At 46.3% G+C, this 21,036-nt stretch overlaps 2 protein-coding genes across 4 annotated transcripts in view; one reads left to right on the top strand and one right to left on the bottom strand.

Moving 5' to 3' along the window:
- The window catches only part of ift140 (intraflagellar transport 140 homolog (Chlamydomonas)), a 183,065-nt gene that overhangs the window by 83,930 nt on the left and 78,099 nt on the right, over positions 1–21,036 (bottom strand). The window contains 4 exon segments of the mRNA XM_072481370.1: positions 490–579; positions 2,775–2,790; positions 14,014–14,026; positions 15,374–15,404. Of these exon segments, the coding sequence (XP_072337471.1) occupies positions 490–579; positions 2,775–2,790; positions 14,014–14,026; positions 15,374–15,404 (150 nt within the window).
- tmem204 (transmembrane protein 204) overlaps positions 1–21,036 on the top strand; it is a 50,719-nt gene that overhangs the window by 21,389 nt on the left and 8,294 nt on the right. For all 3 annotated transcript variants that reach the window (XM_072481368.1, XM_072481369.1, XM_072481366.1), the window contains exon 3: positions 2,409–2,564. In XM_072481368.1, coding sequence (XP_072337469.1) covers positions 2,409–2,564 — 156 coding nt within the window. The remainder of the gene's footprint in view (positions 1–2,408; positions 2,565–21,036) is intronic.

The following is a 21,036-nucleotide window of genomic DNA, read 5'->3' as shown; positions in this document are numbered from 1 at the left end:
AATCGGCGGGGTGGGCAATTCCGGCGGGAAGAAGTGGCGTGAACCACCCCGGCGTCAGGCCGCCCCAAAGGTGCGGAATCCTCTGCACCTTCAAGGGCTAGGCCAGCCCCGGAGTGGTTTGCGCCGTGCCTGCCGGCGGGAAAGGGGCTTGCTGCCACGCCAACTGGCGCCGAAGGGCCTCCGCCGGCCTGCGCGAGTTGCCACATGCGCGGGAGCGCCAGCGTGTGCTGGCGTCATCCCAGTGCATGCGCAGAGGGCTTCGTCCCCACATTGGCCATGGCGGACTGCTACAGCTGCCGGTGTGGAAGAATAGAGTGCCCCCACGGCACAGGCCCGCCCGCGGATCGGTGGGCCCCGATCGCGGGCCAGGCCACCGTGGGGGCAATTCCCGGGGCCAGATCCACCCGCGCCCCCCAGAGGCCGCCCGCGCCGCCAGGTCCGGACCTACTCTAATTTACGCTGACGGGACCGGCAAAAAAAACGGGCGGCCACTCGGCCCATTGCGGGCCGGAGAATCGCCGGGCGGGCCGCTGCCTGCGGCTGCCGATCGGCGCGGCACGATTCCCGTCCCCGCCAAATCTCCGGCGCCGGAGAATTCGGCAGCTGGCGGGGGTGGGATTCACGCTGCCCCCCCGGCGATTCTCCGACCCAGCGGGGGGTCGGTGAATCCCGCCCCATATGTCCTCTTCACAACTTATTTTCCTACCTATATTTTTGTCATCAGCAAATTTAGCAACCATACATTCGATCCCTTCATCCAACTCATTGATATAGATAGTTAATTGTGGAGGTCTCAGCACTCATCTTAAATGTACTATTTACCCCAAATCTCTGCTTCCTGTTCACTAACCAATCCTCTACCTATGCTAATATGTTACCTGCTATAATTTGAACTAAACTAAGTAACTTTTAACAAGGAACTTAGCACTGCAATCCAACATTACAGCAAGAAAAACAAACTAAATTACAAAACACCCTGGGTTCAAAATGGGCCTATTGTTCGAAATAAGACACTGTGAAGTATCCATATATCAATGGTGAAGTGTTCAAGGGAAACGCACTAATGTGTTAAACCTCTGGTATCACTATTCCAAAACAGAAATTTGCTGGGAAGTTAGGGTGTGTTCATATTAATGGGAAACTCCTAACATGGCATTTGCTCATTGGAAACTCGCTGCATTGTCCAATAATTAACTATTTATTTATAGTGATTTAAACATTGTGTGGAACTACTGTAATAGTATTGTGCAGTAATAAGGTATAGTATTTGCTGAAAGAACACGGATCAATGCAGAAAGAGTGAGTTGTAATAGTATTGTTTGCATGCCTTACTCACACCATCCAACCCAGTCCAACTGAGAATCTCTATTTTGTCTTGAGCTGTATTGTCAAGACGTTGAGACAGTCCGATACTACTCAGATTATGCCAACAGGCTGAAACCAGACATGTATAGGGCAGATTCTGTTAAGGCTCATAGAATTTAACTCATTCCAAACAGGAACAGTTAAGGTTCATTGTGGGTTCTGAACCTGCTGGATTACAGGTTTGTTCAATGTTCTGACAGAGTTTAGATAAGCCAGTCTTGCAGATAGAGTTAGTTAATAAGTTGCCACAATTGGCTGAAGACTAACAATCTAAATGATCTACTTGCTTAAAAAAACGAGAATATAAGAAACAGAACCATTTGGCCTCTTGAGCCTACTCTGTCATTCAACATGATCATGGCTGATCTTCTGACTCAACCTAAGAGACAGCTGAGTAGGAGAGTTTTTAGAACTGGATTATTCCACCTACATTGAACCCGAATGGGCTGACTCAACCGCAGTTGCTCCAGTTGTTAAACTGTATTTATGGTTGTGTAGGGAAAGAGAGGTTTTCTGAACTCTAGACCCATTTTAGGCTGCTTGGTTTTAAGCCTGTGTCACTAAATCTAAATTTGCAATCTCAATGAAACACCCAGCTTGCACCTACATCTCTCATGTTATAAAAACCTAGATCATGATTCCCACTACCACTCAAATTTTCTTCACTTCAAAGGAACCAGGTTCAGTTTCCCAAGAATCTCCTTTGTAAAGTCCCGTGACTTGGAAGTAGCTCCAGTTCTGTGACAAGGCAGTAACAGTGGTTGAGCTATTCACATCATTAATGTGCCTGCATTCAGTTACAAAGCCAATCAGTATTATCATGGTTACACTGAGAGTTCATAGCTCCATGCACATGGTGACAGAGTATGTACATGTACCAGGGATAGTGATGGACAATGTTGTTTTCCATCATTGTGGGATCAGTTGCAGAACATTTGATAAATTGTTTACTTTAGCTGAGCATTTTCATGAAGCAACACATGATAGAAGTTGTCTGTACTTGGTCTTCTGTAACTTCATCACAATGTTTCCCTCTCCTGCAGTTCAATTTGACATGATGCGAGCCTGTAACCTGATTGCCACAGTCGCTCTGACTGTCGGCCAGCTCATCTTCCTTCTTGGACTGATGGAACTGCCACTCATTACCCAGGATTCCCAATGGTGGGAGGAGGCCATAGCTGCTCTGTTTCAGCTGTCCAGTGAGTAATACATTTACTTTACCATTTTGAGACCTGCCATAAAAAACCTGTACAAGCAGCATCAGAAACAGTCAGACTGCTACTGGACTGTCATCATTTCTACAGCACCTTGTACATTTACCCACTTTCACTTCATTGCAGTCTATCAGTTGCCAAATTTTGCAACTGTCAATAATGATAGAATCATAGATTGATACAGTACAGAAGGACACCCATCATGCCAGTGCTGGCTCTCAAGTTATCCAATTAGTCCCATTTCCCTGCTATTTTCTAATAGCCCTGCAAATATTTCCTTTTCAATTATAGATCTAATTCTCTAATTCAGCCTAAACCATTGGCATCAAATAATAACAATCATTTTCGCTTCAGCAGACAAGCTAATTACACTTTAAAAAAAAAAAAAAAATCCTCCTGACACTAACAATGAGGGAACAGAAGCTTTTTTATTTTAAAAGCTCTGAATCTTCTGGGTCCCTGGATGCTATTTTGAAACAAAGGACGCAATTCAATGGCCTCATCACGCCTGACTTGGTGATGCAACGAGGCCATTGAATCTAGCGAGAGGTCTCTTGCGAGATTCGCGACACTCTCCATGTCTCGCAAGATTCATCTGAACCTCGCTAGGTGTCGCGATCTGGATCTTGCTCTGGCTGGGCGAGATCCAGATATACATATTTAAATGAGCCATTAGACTCATTTAAATATGCATGCATCGGATTCTCCTGGCGCCCTGAACCAACGGCCTCCCCAGCAAGGCCTCAACCGGGCGTCATTTAGTACTGGTCCACACAAACATGGTTGAGGCATAACGGCACCTGAGGGGTTTCCCAAGCCACTGGAGGCTCTGGATGGCTGGGGACAGAGCAGGGTGGTGCCCTGGCTCTCCCTCATACACTGGGGCACCTTGGCATTGTCATGGTGCCCGGTTGGCACTTCAAGTTGGCTGTGGCATGGCCAGGATGCCTGGGTGGCAGTGTCAGTGTGCCCAAGTGCTAGGGTGGCACTGCCAAGAAGCTGGGCCTCAAGGGGTCCATGCCCAAGAAAGGAGGGGATGAGGGGGATTGTGAAGGGCAGGTATGAAGGGGCTGCATAAAAAGGTTGGGGGGGGGGGTGAAGGGTGGCAGTCTTGAAATGGGGGGTGGGGAGGCCTGAAAAGGGGGCCCTCAATAACCCCATAGTGGGGTAATGCCCATTTGTGTGGGAGGGGGGGAATGACACAGCTTGTGGGTGGGGAGGACCCTCAATCTCACTTAAAGATTGGTGGGGCCCTTTCAAAATGGTGGCCCAATCTCTGAGGAGCCGCTGTCGCTGACGGGTTCTGCTCCACAATGATGAAAACATTTCTAAGTGTGGGCTAGACTGAGAAGAAACTCCCCAAGGCCTGAAGAAATGTGCTTGATTCTCTGGCTGCGTTGCGCTCAAGGAAGAGCACAATGTGGCTGGATAATCCCAGGAGAGACCTCCAGCGGACCTCCCAACAGCCTCTGCGCCTCGCGGGATTCACCAAAGTCCCGTGAGTCGTCGGGAGTTGGAACACCACCCAAAAGGGGTGACTAAACGGCGCTCGCAGAAGTGGGTCGCATACCTGCTTACGACCTACCTACCCAGGATCCACCTGCCCTCCGTCGATTCTGCGGCCTCTCCAGGGAGGCTGCATCAGTCTGGTCCACAGAAAAGTGTACCAGGCGAAACGGCATCTGGGGGGGGGGGGGTCTCACTGGGCCATCGGAGAGACCTGGGCGGTCAGGGTAAGTGGAGGGTGGCTTCATGGCCCGCCCCCTGGAATGTGGGTACCTTGGCATTGCCAGGCTGGCCCTTGGCACTGCCAAAGTGCCTGTATGGCACTGCTAAGCTGACAGGAGCACTGTCTGGGTGTCAGGTTGGCACTGTCAAGGGTCATGGGGTGAGGGGAGCCATGTCCATGAAATGAGGGTGGGTGGGAGTGGTTGGAAGGTTGGGGGGGTTGACGGGTGGGGATTCTGGAAAGGAGGGGGTGCTGTAAGGGGGCTGGGGGGGGCCTGAAGATGGGGGACCCCATAGCAGGGTGTCCTCACTTAGTGCCCATGTGTGTAGAGGGTGACATTTCCCATGGGGCAGGTGTGTGTGGGGGACCCACAAGCTCACTTAGAGATCGGGCACCCTTTCAAAATGTTGACTCGATTTCTTCAGCTCCCCAGTGCTAAAAAAAATTCCAACTGTGGGCCACTGAGAAACTCCCCAGGACCCAAAAAAGTGACTAAGTGTCATTGAAAAGCGGTGGGGAACTCACCGGCAGAGCCAGCGGGAAACTCCCTGAATACCCGCCACAAATTAACTTAGAAGTTTTTCTGGAGAATCGTGCCCAATGACTAAGTGCGGCTGAATAGTGGTGTGGATCGCACCCAATAAGTTGGCGAGAAACACACTGCCAAACTCACCCAAAATGGCACTTTGAGTTTTGCCCAAAGTCTACTGGGCAGGATAAAAATTCAGAGCTATGGGATTATCAGTTCCACACTCTAGTGGTAATCTGCAAACAATGAGTCTCACTGTAATACAATAAATTTGTATCCATTCAGCCTGTGGATTTGAACTCTAGCATTCTGACTGCGGAGCCTCATTTGGGATATTAGAACCACAGAATTCCTAAAATGCAGAAAGTGGCCATTTGGCCCATCGAATCTGCTCCACCATTCGATCATGGCTGATATGTTTCATAGATTCCTTACAGTGCGGAAGGAGGCCATTTTGCCTATCGAATATGCACCGGTCTTGGGAAAGAGTACCCTATCTAGGCCCACAACCCCACCCTATCTCCATAACCTAGTAGTCCCACCTAGCCTTTTGGAAACTAAGGTGCATTTTAGCATGGCCAATCCACCTAACCTGCACATCTTTGGATTGTGGGAGGAAACCAGAGCACCCAGAGGAAACCCACATAGACACGGGGCCAAAGTGCAAACTCCACAAAGAACCAAGGTTGGAATTGAACCCGGGTCCGTGGTGCTAACCACCGTGTCACCCTCATCCCCATTCTCCTGCCTTCTCGCCATAACCACGGATCCCCTTATGAACCAAGAACCTATTCATCTCTGTTTTAAAGACATTCAGTGACTTGGCCTCCACAGCTTTCTGCGGCAACGAGTTCCAGATTCACCACCCTCTGGCTGAAGATATTCCTCCTCATCTTTGTTTTAAAAGATGTCTCTTCCATCGGGTTCTAGTCTCTCCTACTAATGGAAACATGTTCTCCATGTCCAATCTATCTCGGCCTCTCAGTATTCTGTAAGTTTCAATAAGATCCCCCCTTATCCTTCTAAACTCCATTGAGTACAGACCCAGGGTCCTCAACTTCTCCATATGGCAAACCCTTCATTCCGGGGATCATTCTTGTGAACCTCCTCTGGACCCCCTCCAAGGCCAGCACATCCTTCATTAGATATAGGGCCCAAAACTACTCACAATACTCAAAATGGGGTCTGCTCAGAGCCTTACACAGCCTCAGCAGTACACCCTTGCTCTCAAAATGAATGCTAACATTACATTTGCCTTCCTAACCGCCAACTGAACCTGCATGTTAACTTTAAGAGAATCTGGAACTAGGACTCACAAGTCCCTATGTGCTTCAGATTTCCAAAGCCTTTTCCGATTTAGAAAATAGTCTATGCCTTCTATTCTTCCTACCAAAGTGTATAACCTCACAGTTTCCCACTTGTATTCAATTTGCCAGTTCTTTGCCCACTCTCCTCGCCTGTCCAAGTCCTTCTGCAGCCTCCCCGTTTCCTCAACACTACATGTCCCTCTACATATCTTTGTATCATCTTGTGAAAACTTAACAACAATGCCTTTTTCAAGATCGTTAATGTATATGGTGAATAGTTGTGGTCTCAACACTGAACCCTGCGGAACACCACTAGTCACCATCCTGAAAAAGACCCCTTTATCTCCACTCTCTGCCTTCTGCCAGTCAGCCAATCCTCTATCCATGCCAGCATCTTGCTCGTAATACCATTGGCTCTCATCTTATTTTGCAGCCTCCTGGACGGTACCTTCTCAAGGCCTTCTGGAAACCCAAATAGCTCACGTCCACTGGCTCTCCTTTGTCTAACTTCCTGGTTACCTCCTCAAAGAATACGAACAGATTTGTCAGGCATGACCTTCCCTTGACGATGTACTTCCAAGTACTCCGCAATCTCATCCTTAATAATGGATTCTAAAATCTTACCAATGTCTGAAGTCAGGCTAACCGGTCTATAATTTCCCATCTTCTGCCTCCCTCACTTCTTAAACAAGAGTGTTACATTAGCCATTTTCCAGTCCTCTGGGACCCTCCCTGACTCCAGTGATTCCTGAAAGATCATGACCAATGCCTCCACAATTTCCTCCGCTATCTCCTTCAGAACCCTGGGTGTAGTCCATCCGGCCTGGATATTTATCCACCTTCAGGCCTTTCAGCTTCCCCAACACCTTCTCCTTAGTGATGGCCACTACACTCACCCCTGCCCTCCAACTCTCTTGAAGTTCTGGTATGCCACTAGTGTCTTCCACCATGAAGACTGATGCAAAGTACCTATTCAGTTCCTCTGCCATTTCTTTGTTCTCCATTACTACTTCTCCAGCCTAATTTTCCAGTGGTCCAATGTCCATTTTTGCCTCTCTCTTACCTTTTTATATATTGAAAAAAACTCTTGCAAACATCTTTTAAATTAAAGCTAGCTTGCACCCATATTTCATCTTCTCCCACTTATTGCTTTTTTAGTTCTCCTCTGCGTGCTTTTAAAAACTTCCTAATGCTCTGGCTTCCTACTAATCCTCACACCACATTGTATGCTTTTTCTTTTGCTTTTATGCTGTTGCTGACTTCCCTCATCTGCCATGGTGACCTCGACTTCCCCTTAGCAAGTTTCCTCCTCCATGGGATCAATTTCCATTGTGCCTCCCGAGTAACCCCCAACAACTCCTGCCATCGCTGTTCAACTATCTTCCCTGCTAGGCTCCCCTTCCAATCAACTCTGGCCAGCTCCTCCTTCATGTCTTTTTAATTACCTTTACTTAATTGTAATGCTGTTATATCTGATTCCAGCTTCTCCCTTTCAAACTGCAGGGTGAATTCTATCATATTGTGGTCAGTGCCCACAGCTGCAAGACCCACAGGAGGGTGTTTTTTGTGGTGAAGGTGGTTCACCATTCCCACCACAGACCTCCATTTGTAAAACTAAGTAATTATAGTATCACTGTCACACTCAGTTATAAGGTGTTCCCAAGGTCTGGAATTTCACAAGAACTTCAGAAGAGTTCGTTTTACTCTCGCGATACAAGAATCCATCATGTAATCCTTTAACGATCCTGATCACATCATAATCTTTATTCAGGGAAAACAGCGTTGAAATTTGGAGCATTACTCAGTGACTAGAGACACCCCAGTAGAACAGGCTGAAAGCTGCTGAATTTTGTTTTTGATAAGTAATTTTAATGGATAATTTTCTACACACAATTCTCAGAAAGGTTGGTAGCCTTGACCTCCAATATTCTTTCCAAAGATATTCTGAGAGCCAGGTTAAATGCTTCCTGTGTTACAGGTCAGTGAGAATCAAAGAGAGATAACAAATTAATTATTGAATGGGTCAGCTAACTATCCTGGCATAAAGAATGGCTGAGAGAAGGGTTACTTTCAAGTTTAAAGTTAACATGTTAAAGACCGAATGGCTGTCTTAGCCAAAAGTATGGATTTCCAACACAAACTCTTTCCAGAATGGCGTCCCAAGATAGCTTTGATTCTGTGAAACTTTCTCATTGAGGAGGAAATGCAGTCCCTGTGTTTATACACTATTCCATTGACAATCTGAGAGCTGGAGAACTGTGTCATTTTGTAGAGCTGCTAATTTTAGCTGCCAGCAATTTGCACTCGCTGCCCAATGTCTGCTCAGAGTGTGATGAGCGACTGGAGGGCGCCAGGATATCCCGATCCAGAGGCAGGAAATGCCTGTTATTACCTGTTACGCAAGCTGAGCCTTGAAGCCCTGCAGAGAGCCTTGTCTGAGGCCCAGGGAAACCAAAGTCTGCTGGCAAAAAAACCACTACAACACAAATCACTCAGCGATTCACTGCAGTTGAGCGAACAAGCACGTTGCCACTAAGAATAAAGTTAGATATTAACTTTGCAGAAATTTACATCAGGACACTTCTTTGCAAATGGAGAAAGAGAGAGATATGGTCAGAATGTGAATTGAACCAGGGGCGGCACAGTGGTGCAGTGGTTGCACTGCTGCCTCATGGCGCCGAGTTCGATCCCAGCCCGTGTGGAGTTTGCACATTCTCCCACTGTCTGCTTTCATTCGCCTGAGGAAGGAGCAGTGCTCCGAAAGCTAGTGATTCGAAACAAACCTGTTGGACTTTAACCTGGTGTTGTAACATTAAGCAAGCATAGCACATCATAGGCAGGTAATGACTGCAGGGAGCAGTGCACGTGAATGAAGTTATTCCAAATATTTTTCCTTATTGATGCTCAAGCATTTTGGTTACATACAATTCCCGAATATTATTTTTTGAAATATAAAACCTGCAGATGATAACTATTGTGCTGTCCTCTAGCCTGTTCAGGGCAGGCTGTAAATGTGCTACTTGGATTCTGCATGAATATAAACAATGCTGTTTAACTGGCTAGAATATGATTGAAAGGCAAAACCAAAAGAGCAGAACAAGAGTTCTGAATGACATGGCTGGGCACTCACACCTCCCTTCTACAAAGTCCTAAGACAGCACTTACTGAGATCAGAAAATCTCCTATAGCAGAAATCAAGCAGAGTTTAGCTGGGAAATCAGAGCTCGGGGACAGTGAGGTATAACTGGACCTGGGAATCAGAGCTCCGGGACAACGGGGTACACTTAAACTTGGTATATCAGAGCTCTGGGACAGTGGGGTATAACTGGACCTGGGAATCAGAGCTCTGGGACAGCGGGGTACACTTAAACTTGATATAGGCTCTGGGACAGTGGGGTATAATTGGACCTGGGAATCAGAGCTCTGGGACAGCGGGGTACACTAAAACTTGATATAGGCTCTGGGACAGTGGGGTATAATTGGGCCTGGGAATCTGAGCTCAGGGACAGTGAGGTACACTTAAACTTGTTAAACAGAGCTCTGGGACAGTGGGGTATAACTGGCTTTGGGAATCAGAGCTCTGGGCAGTGAGGTATAACTGCACTTGGGAATCAGAGCTCTGGGACAGTTGGGTACACTTAAACTTGATGAATCAGAGCTCTGGGATAGTGGGGTACACTTAAACCTGGTAAATCAGAGCTCTGGGACATGGGGTATAACTGGACCTGGGAATCAGAGCTCTGGGATAGTGAGGTATAACTGAACCTGTGAATCAGAGCTCCAGGACAGCGGGGTACATTTGAACTTGGTACATCAGAGCTCTGGGACAGTGGGGTATAATTGGACCTGGGAATCAGAGCTCTGGGACAGCGGGGTACACTTGAACTTGGTACATCAGAGCTCTGGGACAGTGGGGTATAACTGGCTTTGGGAATCAGAGCTCTGGGACAGTGGGGTATAATTGGACCTGGGAATCAGAGCTCTGGGACAGCAGGGTACACTTAAACTTGTTAAACAGAGCTCTGGGACAGTGTGGTATAACTGGCTTTGGGAATCAGAGCTCTGGGACAGTGGGGTATAACTGGACCTGGGAATCGGAGCTCTGGAACAGTGAGATATAACTGGACCTGGGAATCAGAGCTCTGGAACAGTGAGATATAACTGGACCTGGGAATCAGAGCTCTGGGACAGCGAGGTACACTTGAACCTGGTAAATCAGGGCTATGGGACTTTGTGAAATTACTTCTTTGAATTGATTTCATGAGCTTTTACAATTAGCTGGTTAATTAGTTGCTAATCTGCAGCTCTTCTGCCCTCAAGTTTCCTTGGCACAGGCTCCTTTCAGTATATGTCCCTAGGCTGTATTTCACCATCCTTGTGACAATCTTTAAACAGCAGGAAGGAAATTGCCACAATCCACCGGCAGGTTCCCATATCACACAGCTAAAAGCTCACAATCCACTGTGGACAGACCGGATGGGATAAATGTTATTGAACAAAAATAATCTTTCCAGATTTAATTTGAACGAAGAGAATATGGAGGGGTTTATTTGAATTATGCATAAACACACACAGCCACGCATCACAAACTCGAAATGAAAGATTTAAAGACTCAGTGTAATAAACTGCTGCACAGATTATGATTATATATATCAGACATACAAAATGCAATTATATTCAATAACTTATCACACACAGTGAGAAGTAAAAAGCAGAGCAAGGCACAGCAGTTAATCCACTTGCTTCAGTAGTTTAGTTATGTGTAAAACACAACATGCTGAAAGTTGGGTGTGGAGAGAGAGGGAAGAAAAGTGTGAGAGAGAGCTGGAGTAGAGAAAGGGAGATGTTTGGAGAGAGGGGAAGAGGTGGGCTTGGAAAGGGAGAGAGCAGAGATGGGTGTAAAGAGTGAGGTGGGGTGACACTTACACACTGTAATGTCCATATGATACCTTCATTGCGGAAGGATGCCATTTGGCCCATCGAGTCTGCACAGCCCTCCGAAAGAGCGCGCTACCCAAGGCCCACTCTCCTATCCTAATATGCGGCACGGTAACACAGTGGTTAGCATTGCTGCTTCACAGCTCCAGGGTCCCAGGTTCGATTCGCAGCTTGGGTCAGTTTGTGCGGAGTCAGCATATTCTCCCCCTGTCTGCGTGGGTTTCCTCCGGTTGCTCCGGTTTCCTCCCACAGTCCACAGATGTACAGGTTAGGTGGATTGGCCGTGCTAAATTGCCCTTAGTGCCCAAAAAGGTTCGACTGGGTTGCGGAGATAGGTTGGAGGTGTGGGCTTAAGTAGGGTGCTCTTTCCAAGGGCTGGTGCAGACCCGATGGGCCGAATGTCCTCCTTTGGCACTGTAAATTCTATGATCTATGATCCCCGCAACCCCACCTAACCTGCACATCTTTGGACACAGAGGGGCAATTTAGCATGGCCAATCCACCTAACCTGCACATCTTTGTACTGTGGGAAGAAACCAGAGCACCCGGAGGAAAACCACGCAGACAAGGGGAGAACTTGCAAACTCCACACATACAGTAACCCAAGGCCAGAATCGGCCCAGGCCCTGGCACTGTGAGGTAGCAGTACTAACCACTGTGCCACCATGTTGCCCAGAGAAGGAGGTGGGCATGGAAAAGGAGAGGCAAGTGTGGAGAGAGGGGTGGGTTTGGAGAGCGAGATGAAGAAAGTTGGGTGATACATCTAAAATCATGGTGTCAGTTTGCACACAGACGTTGATGATACTTGTTCAACATCCAGTACTGGATGAGTAGAAATTTCCTCCAATTATATATTGGGAAGACAGAAGCCATCGTCTTCAGGCTCTCAAAAATTCCGTTCCCTCAGTACTGATTTATGCATCTGTCTGAGGCTTAAAAAGACATGTTTTGCAGTTTTGACGTCACAAATTACACCAAGTTCCAACCAGATATCATTTCACCTGACCTCCACCTTGCCTCAGCATACCTAATGCTCAAACCCTCATCTGTGCCTTTGTGATCACCAGACTAGATACAACATAAAATAGCCTGAGGACATTTTATCACATTAAATGTACTATCTAAATGCAAATTGTCATTGAGAGATGTGAGTGAGGGGGTCTTGGGAGGGAGAAATGTGGGGTTGGGGTTCTTGGAGAGTTTGCTTGGGCCTAATAGAGGGCAAATAGCAAAGTCAGGTCAAAGGACGTTTAACCCGACATCAATGTAATGGCACAGTAGGAATTCTTGCCTAGTTTTGTTCTACATGCATCAAGAAAAGATCATGCACCTGCTACATTGTGTAGTCTGGTCAGTCAATCTCCAATGTCTAGCAGCCAAAACCACACATAATTCCTGTAAGGTGACATGTTTACAGGAGTGGGACCAAGTGAAAACCCGGGGAACAAAAGTACCAAATGTTTTGCGAGGCAAAAACTGGCATATTCTATAGAACAGGAAACTTGAACTTGCTCTTCAAATGAAAGTTAAACAGCCCCTTCTCCCACTCCATTACCTGTTTCCTTCCACAGTGGGAAGGACTATAAGATGCTGTATCTTGAAGGGTGGGAAATGAGGTTAAATAATCATTACGCACTCAGCACAAAAACTAAAATAGGCTTCGACAGTGTGACATATTTCACCTTCCATTTAAAATGAGAGTTCAAAGGAATTATAAATTTCAGTGTTTTTTCAATCCTGATAGTTTAAGCCGGTTGCAGGCGGCGTCAGTGAGAAGAATTGGCATGACTTGGCTTTTTGAGAAGCTGCATTCCCCATTTAGTTAGAGACATTCAGTTACAGTGCCAACTCAACACACTTCCAACAAGAGTAAAGTTTCTGCTTGTGATACAATCCAAATATTGGGCTCCTAAATTGATTATTGGTTTGATTTGGTTTATTAAAAATCATCATTGTGGCAGGTGTGGAATTGCGATGAAAATACAAATCAAATAAGTACTCATTCATAACATTGTTCTAAATGAAAAATAGTTACTAATAAATTCAATTGGGAATTCAGGAGAAACTTCTTTACATAAGAACATAAGAACTAGGAGCAGGAATAGGCCACTTGTCCCCTCGAGGCTGCTCCGCCATTCAATGAGATCATGGCTGATCTTTTGTGGACTCAGCTCCACTTCCGGCCTGAACACCATACCCCTTAATCCCTTTATTCTTCAAAACACTATCTATCTTTATCTTAAAAACATTTAATGAAGGAGCCTCAACTGCTTCACTGGGCAAGGAATTCCACACATTCACAACCCTTTGGCTGAAGAGGTTCCTCCTAAACTCAGTCCTAAATCTACTTCCCCTTATTTTGAGGCTATGCCCCCTAGTTCTGCTTTCACCCGCCAGTGGAAACAACCTGCCCGCATCTATCCTATCTATTCCCTTCATAATCTTATATGTTTCAATAAGATCCCCCCTCATCCTTCTAAATTCCAACGAGTACAGTCCCAGTCTACTCAACCTCTCCTCGTAATCCAACCCCTTCAGCTCTGGGATTAACCTAGTGAATCTCCTCTGCACACCCTCCAGCGCCAGTACATCCTTTCTCAGGTAAGGAGACCAAAACTGAACACAATACTCCAGGTGTGGCCTCACTAACACCTTATACAATTGAAATGAAAATCGCTTATTGTCACAAGTAGGCTTCAATGAAGTTACTGTGAAATGCCCCTCGTCGCCACCTTCCAGCGCCTGTTCGGGGAGGCTGGTACGGGAATTGAACCGTGCCTGCCTTGGTCTGCTTTAAAAGCCAGCGATTTAGCCCAGTGAGCTAAACCAGCATAAATTGCAGCATAACCTCCCTAGTCTTAAACTCCATCCCTCTAACAATGAAGGACAAAATTCCATTTGCCTTCTTAATCACCTGTTGCACCTGTAAACCAACTTTTTGCGACTCATGCACTAGCACACCCAGGTCTCTCTGCACTGCAGCATGTTTTAATATTTTATTATTTAAATAATACTGTTTTGCTGTTATTCCTACCAAAATGGATAACCTCACATTTGTCAACATTGTATTCCATCTGCCAGACCCTAGCCCATTCACTTAACCTATCCAAATCCCTCTGCAGACTTCCAGTATCCTCTGAACATTTTGCTTTACCACTCATCTTAGTGTCGTCTGCAAACTTGGACACATTGCACTTGGTCCCAAACTCCAAATCATCTATGTAAATTGTGAACAATTGCGGGCCCAACATTGATCCCGGAGGGACACCACCAGCTACTGATTGCCAACCAGAGAAACACCCATTTATCCCCGCTCTTTGCTTTCTATTAATTAACCAATCCTCTATCCATGCTACTATTTTACCCTTAATGCCATGCATCTTTATCTTATGCAGCAACCTTTTGTGTGGCATCTTGTCAAAGGCTTTCTGTAAATCCAGATATACCACAGCCATTGGCTCCCCGTTATCTACCGCACTGGTAATGTCCTCAAAAAATTCCACTAAATTAGTTAGGCATGACCTGCCCTTTATGAACCCATGCTGCATCTGCCCAATGGGACGATTTCCATCCAGATGCCTCGCTATTTCTTGCTTGATGATAGATCCCAGCATCTTCCCTACTACCGAAGTTAAGCTAACTGGCCTATAATTACCCGCTTTCTGCCTACCTCCTTTTTTAAACAGTGGTGTCACGTTTGCTAATTTTCAAACCACCGGGACCATCCCAGAGTCTAGTGAATTTTGGTAAATTATCACTAGTGCATTTGCAATTTCCCTAACCATCTCTTTTAGCACTCTTGGATGTATTCCATCAGGGCCAAGAGACTTATCTACCTTTAGCCCCATTGGCTTGCCCGTCACTACCTCCTTAGTGATAACAATCATCTCAAGGTCCTCCCCTGTCATAGCCCTATTTCCATCAGTCACTGGCATGTTATTTGTGTCTTCCATTGTGAAGACCGACCCAAAAAACCTGTTCAGTTCCTCATCTCCCATTATTAAATCTCCCTTCTCATCCTCTAAAGGACCAATATTTACCTTAGCCACTCTTTTTTGTTTTATGTATTTGTAGAAACTTTTACTATCTGTTTTTATATTCTGAGCAAGTTTACTCTCATAATCTATCTTACTCTTCTTTATAGGTTTTTTAGTAGCTTTCTATTGCCCCCTAAAGATTTCCCAGTCCTCTAGTCTTCCACTAATCTTTGCCACTTTGTATGCTTTTTCCTTCAATTTGATACTCTCCCTTATTTCCTTAGATATCCACGGTCGATTTTCCCTCTTTCTACCGTCCTTCCTTTTTGTTGGTATAAACCTTTGCTGAGCACTATGAAAAATCGCTTGGAAGGTCCTCAACTGTTCGTCAACTGTTTCACCATAAAGTCTTTGCTCCCAGTCTACCTTAGCTTGTTCTTCTCTCATCCGATTGTGATCTCCTTTGTTTAAGCACAAAACACTAGTGCTTGATTTTACCTTCTCACCCTCCATCTGTATTTTAAATTCAACCATATTGTGATCGCTCCTTCCGAGAGGATCCCTAACTATGAGATCATTAATCAATCCGGTCTCATTACACAGGACCAGATCTAGGACCGCTTGTTCCCTCGTAGGTTCCATTACATACTGTTCTAGGAAAGTATTGCGGATACATTCTATAAACTCCTCTTCAAGGCTGCCTTGACCAACCTGGTTAAGCCAATTGATATGTAGATTAAGATCCCCCATGATAACTGCTGTACCATTTCTACATGCATCAATTATTGTTTTGTTTATTGCCTACCCCACCATAATGTTACGATTTGGTGGCCTACAGACTACTCCTATCAGTGACTTTTTCACCTTACTATTCCTGATTTCCACCCAAATGGATTCAACCTTATCCTGCATAGCACCGATGTCATCCATTACTATTGCCCAGAGTCATCCTTAAATAACAGAGCTACACCACCTCCCTTACCATCCACTCTGTCCTTCCGAATAGTTTGATACCCTCGGATATTTAACTTCCAGTCGTGACCTTCCTTTAACCAGGTTTAAGTAATGGCCACTAAATCATAGTCATTCACGATGATTTGCGCCATCAACTCATTTACCTTATTCCGAATACTACGAGCATGCAGGTAAAGTACACTTATGTTGGCTTTAATACCTCTGCTTTGAATATTAACACCTCGATCAGTAATCTCTCCTAAGTTATATTTCCTCTTAACTTTTCTCCTAATTTTCCTTGTCGTTGAACCCATATCTTCATGTAACAACCTGCCGCGTCGCTTACCATTTATGTTTTTACTTCCCGTTTTATTCCTTTTAGCATTACTGGGCCTATTCACTGAGCTCCCCTCAGTCACTGTACCTTGTACTGTCGCCCTTTTTGATTTTTGACTATGGCTTCTCTGCCTTACACTTTCCCCCTTACTGCCTTTAGTTTCTGTCCCTGTTTTACTACCTTCCGACTTCCTGCATCGGTTCCCAACCCCCTGCCACATTAATTTAAACCTTCCCAACAGCTCTAGCAAACACCCCCCCCCCCCCAGGACATCGGTTCCAGTCCTGCCCAGGTGCAGACCGTCCGGTTTGTACTGGTCCCATCTCCCCCAGAACCGGTTCCAATGCCCCAGGGATCTGAATCTCTCCCTCTTGCACCATCTCTCGAGCCACCCATTCATCCTATTTATCCTGACATTCCTACTCTGACTAGCCCGTGGCACTGGTAGCAATCCTGAGATTACTACCTTTGAGGTCCTACTTTTTAGTTTAACTCCTAACTCCCCGAATTCAGCTTGTAGGACCTTGTCCCGTTTTTTACATATATCGTTGGTGCCTATGTGCACCACGACAGCTGGCTGTCCCCGTCCCCCCCCATCCCCTCCCCAGAATGTCCTGCAGCCGCTCCGAGACATCCTTGACCCTTGCACCAGGAGGCAACATACCATCCTGGAGACTCTATTGCGTCCACAGAACCGCCTGTCTATTCCTCTTACGATTGAGTCCCCTATCACTATAGCCCTGCCATTCTTCTTCCTGCCCTGCTGCGCAGCAGAGCCAGCCACAGTGCCATGAACCTGGCTGCTGCTGCCTTCCCCTGGTGAGCCATCTCCCTCAACAGTATTCAAAGCGGTATATCTGTTTTGCAGGGAGATGACCGCAGGGGACACCTGCACTGCCTTCCGACTCTTGCTCTGTCTTTTGGTGACCCATTTTCTATCTCCCTCAGTAACTTTCACCTGCGGTATGACCAACTCGCTAAACGTGCTATCCACGACGCCCTCAGCATCGCGGATGCTCCAAAGTGAGTCCATCCGCAGCTCCATAGCTGACAAGCGGTCGAACAGGAGCTGCAACTGGACACACTTCTTGCACGTGAAGGAGCTAGGGACAGTGGACATGTCCCTGAGCTCCCACATCACACATGAGGAGCATGACATGGGTCTGGGATCACCTGCCATGTCTTAAAACTTAGGTTAACTTATACAATTCCATTACAATTCCAAAAAACGAAAGAATAAATAAATTAGGCAATGAAGAGAAAAATTACTTACCAGTCACTTACCAGGGATAAAAAGCACCTCCTCCCCACCTAGCTTCAAATTCCCAAACTCACTCTTTGCTGTGTCTCACTCTGGCTGTGTCTTCTCTGGCTCACTGGGAGAACTCACTGGGAGTGAGTTACAAGTTGCTCTTTTAAATTGGTGTGAGTTAACTCTTTCCCGCCCCCCCACCTGCTTTTAGATCAAAGTAGATTAAGGTGACTGACACTTAACTGCCAACCAGTTATGTGAGTGGGTGGGGCAGCCCTTGTTAACCTTCACTGCACAATTCTAGATTAATTTAAACTCCTGAAATTCAAAAAGGAACAGTCTTACCGATTGAATTCAATTCAATTCCCACCTACCTTCAAATTCCCAAACTCACTCTTTGCTGTGTCTCACTCTGTCTGGGTCTTCTCTGGCTCACTGGGAGAATTTACCCAGATAGTGGTGAAAATGTGGAACTCAGTACCATATGGAGTGGTTGAACTAGATAGGCACATGGAGGAGAAAGCAATAAAAGAAAATGCTGGACATAGTTATATTATGAATGGTGGAGGAGCCTTGTGTGGAGCAGAAATACCAACATAGACCTGTTGGGCTGAATTACTTGCTTCTGTGTTGTACATTCTATATCTAGAAGTCCATAACTAAATTAAAGGTAAATTGTGTTTAACTCACTTTGAGTTTTATTGAAGAGGGAGAGGTGTGGCATAGTGGTATTGTCACTAGATTGGTGATCCAGAGACCCAGCGTTTGAATCCTGCCACGGCAGTTGATTGAAATTGAATCCCATAAATATCTCTTCATTAAAGATATTAACAGGGAAAGACAGGGCAGATAAAGTAATGGAGATCCTAAAACTAGCGGTCATAGTCTAAAAATTAGAGATAGACCGTTCAGGAGAGATGTTAGGAAGCACTTCTTGACTGAAAGGGTGGTAGGGGTTTGGAACTCCCTCCCACAAACAGCAGTTGATGCTAGAACAGTTGTTCAATTTAAATCTGAGATGGATAGATTTTTGTTAAGCAAAGATATTAAGGGACAAGAGCCAAAGGCAGGTATATGGAGTTAGCCCACAGATCAGCCACAATCTCGTTAAATGGCGGGACAGGCTTGAGGGGCTGAATGGCCTACTCCTGTTCCTATGTCCCCATGTACCCTGAATTAAAAGTACAATGATGATCATGAAACCATTGTCGTACAAAATCCAGCTGTATCACGAAGGCCCTTTAGTGAAAGAAATCTGTAGTCTTCACTGGTCTGGCGTACATGTGACTCTAGATCCACAGAAATGTGGTTGACCTAAATGGCCTAGCAAGCCACTCAGTTGTATCAAACCCGTACAAGTCAATAAAAAGGAAAGAAACCGGATGGACCACCCAGCATTGACCTGGGCACTGGAAGGGACAATGGCAAATCCAGCCCTGTCGAACCTGCAATGTCCTCCTTAACAACATCTGGGGACTTGTGCCAAAATTGGGAGAGCTAGTCAAGCAACAGCCTGACATAGTTAGACCTTACAGATAACATCCCAGGTGCCACTATCGCCATCCCTGGGTATGTCCCACCAGCAGGACAGCAGAGGTGGCAGCATAGTGGTATACAGTCAAGAGTGGTATACAGCCCTCATGGCTTCAGGTCAAAAATGGACAAGGAAGCCTCCTGCTGATTACCACGTACCGTCCACCGTCAGCTGATGAATCAGTACTCCTCCATGTTGAACACCACTTGGAGGAAACACGGTTGGTGACAATGGCACAGAATGTAGTCTGGGGACTTCACTGTCCATCATCAAAAGTGGCTCGGTAGCACCACTACTGACCAAGCCCTAAAGGATACAGCTGCTAGAATGCATCTGTGACAGGTGGTGAGGGAACCAACAAGAGGGAAAAACATACTAGAGCTCATACTCACCAACCTGCCTGCCACAGATGCATCTGTTCATGACAATATTGAGGATGATGTGGAGATGCCTACGTAGGACTGGGGTGGGCAAAGTAAGAAGTCTTACAACACCAGATTAAAGCACAACAGGCTTGTTTCGAATCACTAGCTTTCGGAGCGCAGCTCCATCCTCAGGTGAATGAAGAGGTGGGCCCAGAAACACATATATAGACAAAGTCAATACTTTGAATGAGAGTCTTTGCAGGTAATTAAGTCTTTACAGGTCCAAATGGAGCAACTGGAGAGAGGGCTAATCACAGGTTAAAGAGGTGTGAATTGTCTCAGGCCAAGACAGTTGGTAGGATTTCGCAAGCCCAGGCCAGGTGGTGGGGGGTGAATGTAATGCGACATGAATCCAAGGTCCCGGTTGAGGCCGTACTCATGTGTGCGGAACTTGGCTATCAGTTTCTGTTCGGCAATTCTGCATTGTCGCGCGTCCTGAAGGCCTTGGAGAACACTTACCCGAAGATCACAGGCTGAAGGCCCTTGACTGCTGAAGTGTTCCCCGATTGGGAGGGAACATTTCTGCCTGACGATTGTTCGCGATGTCCGGTTGAACTCCAAGGGCGAGGTGAGAGTAACTGCCCAGGACATCAAGGCAGCATTCGATCGAGGCATCAAGGAGCGTGAGCAAAACTGGAGCTGATTGGAATCGGGGGAAACTCTCCACTGGTTGGAGTCATACCTAGCACGTGGGAGGATGGTTGTGTTGTTGGAGGTCAGTCATCTCAGTCCTGGAACATCACTACAGGAATTCCTCAGGGTCGTGTCCTAGGCCCAACCATCTTCATCAATGATCTTCCTTCCAACAGAGGTGGGGATGTTCACTGATGATTGCACAATGTTCAGCATCATTCGTGACTCCTCAGACACTGAAGCAGTCCACGTGCAAACACAAAGACCTGGCCAATATCCAGGCTTGAGCTGAGACGTTGCAAATAACATTTGCTCCACACAAGTGCCAGGCAATGACCATCACGAATAAGAGAGAATCAAACCATTGCCCCATAATATTCAATGGTATTACCATCATGAATCCCCCACTGTCAACGTCCTGAGGGTTACCATTGAACAGAAACTGAACTGGACTAGCAATATTAATACTGTGGCTACAAGAGCAGTTCAGAGGTTAGGCATCCTGTGGTGAGTAGTTCACCTCCTGACTCCCCAAGGCCTGTCCACTATCTACAAAGGTACAAGTCAGGAGTGTGATGGAAAGCTCCCCACGTCTCTGGATGAGTGCAACTCCAACGCCATACAGGACAAAGCAGCCTGCTTGATTGGCATCTCTTCCACAAACATTCACTCCCTCCACCACCGATGCACAGTAGCAGCAGTGTGTACCATCTACAAGATACACTGCAGGAACTCACCAGCACTCCTTAGGCAGCACCTTCCAAACGCACAACCACTACCATCTAGAAGGAAAAGGGCAGCGGATACATGGGAACACTATCATCTGGACGTTCCCCTCCAAG

Source organism: Scyliorhinus torazame, chromosome 17, assembly GCF_047496885.1.
Source record: "Scyliorhinus torazame isolate Kashiwa2021f chromosome 17, sScyTor2.1, whole genome shotgun sequence".
Taxonomy (NCBI): domain Eukaryota; kingdom Metazoa; phylum Chordata; class Chondrichthyes; order Carcharhiniformes; family Scyliorhinidae; genus Scyliorhinus; species Scyliorhinus torazame.
This window is presented reverse-complemented; position numbering and strand designations above follow the sequence as displayed.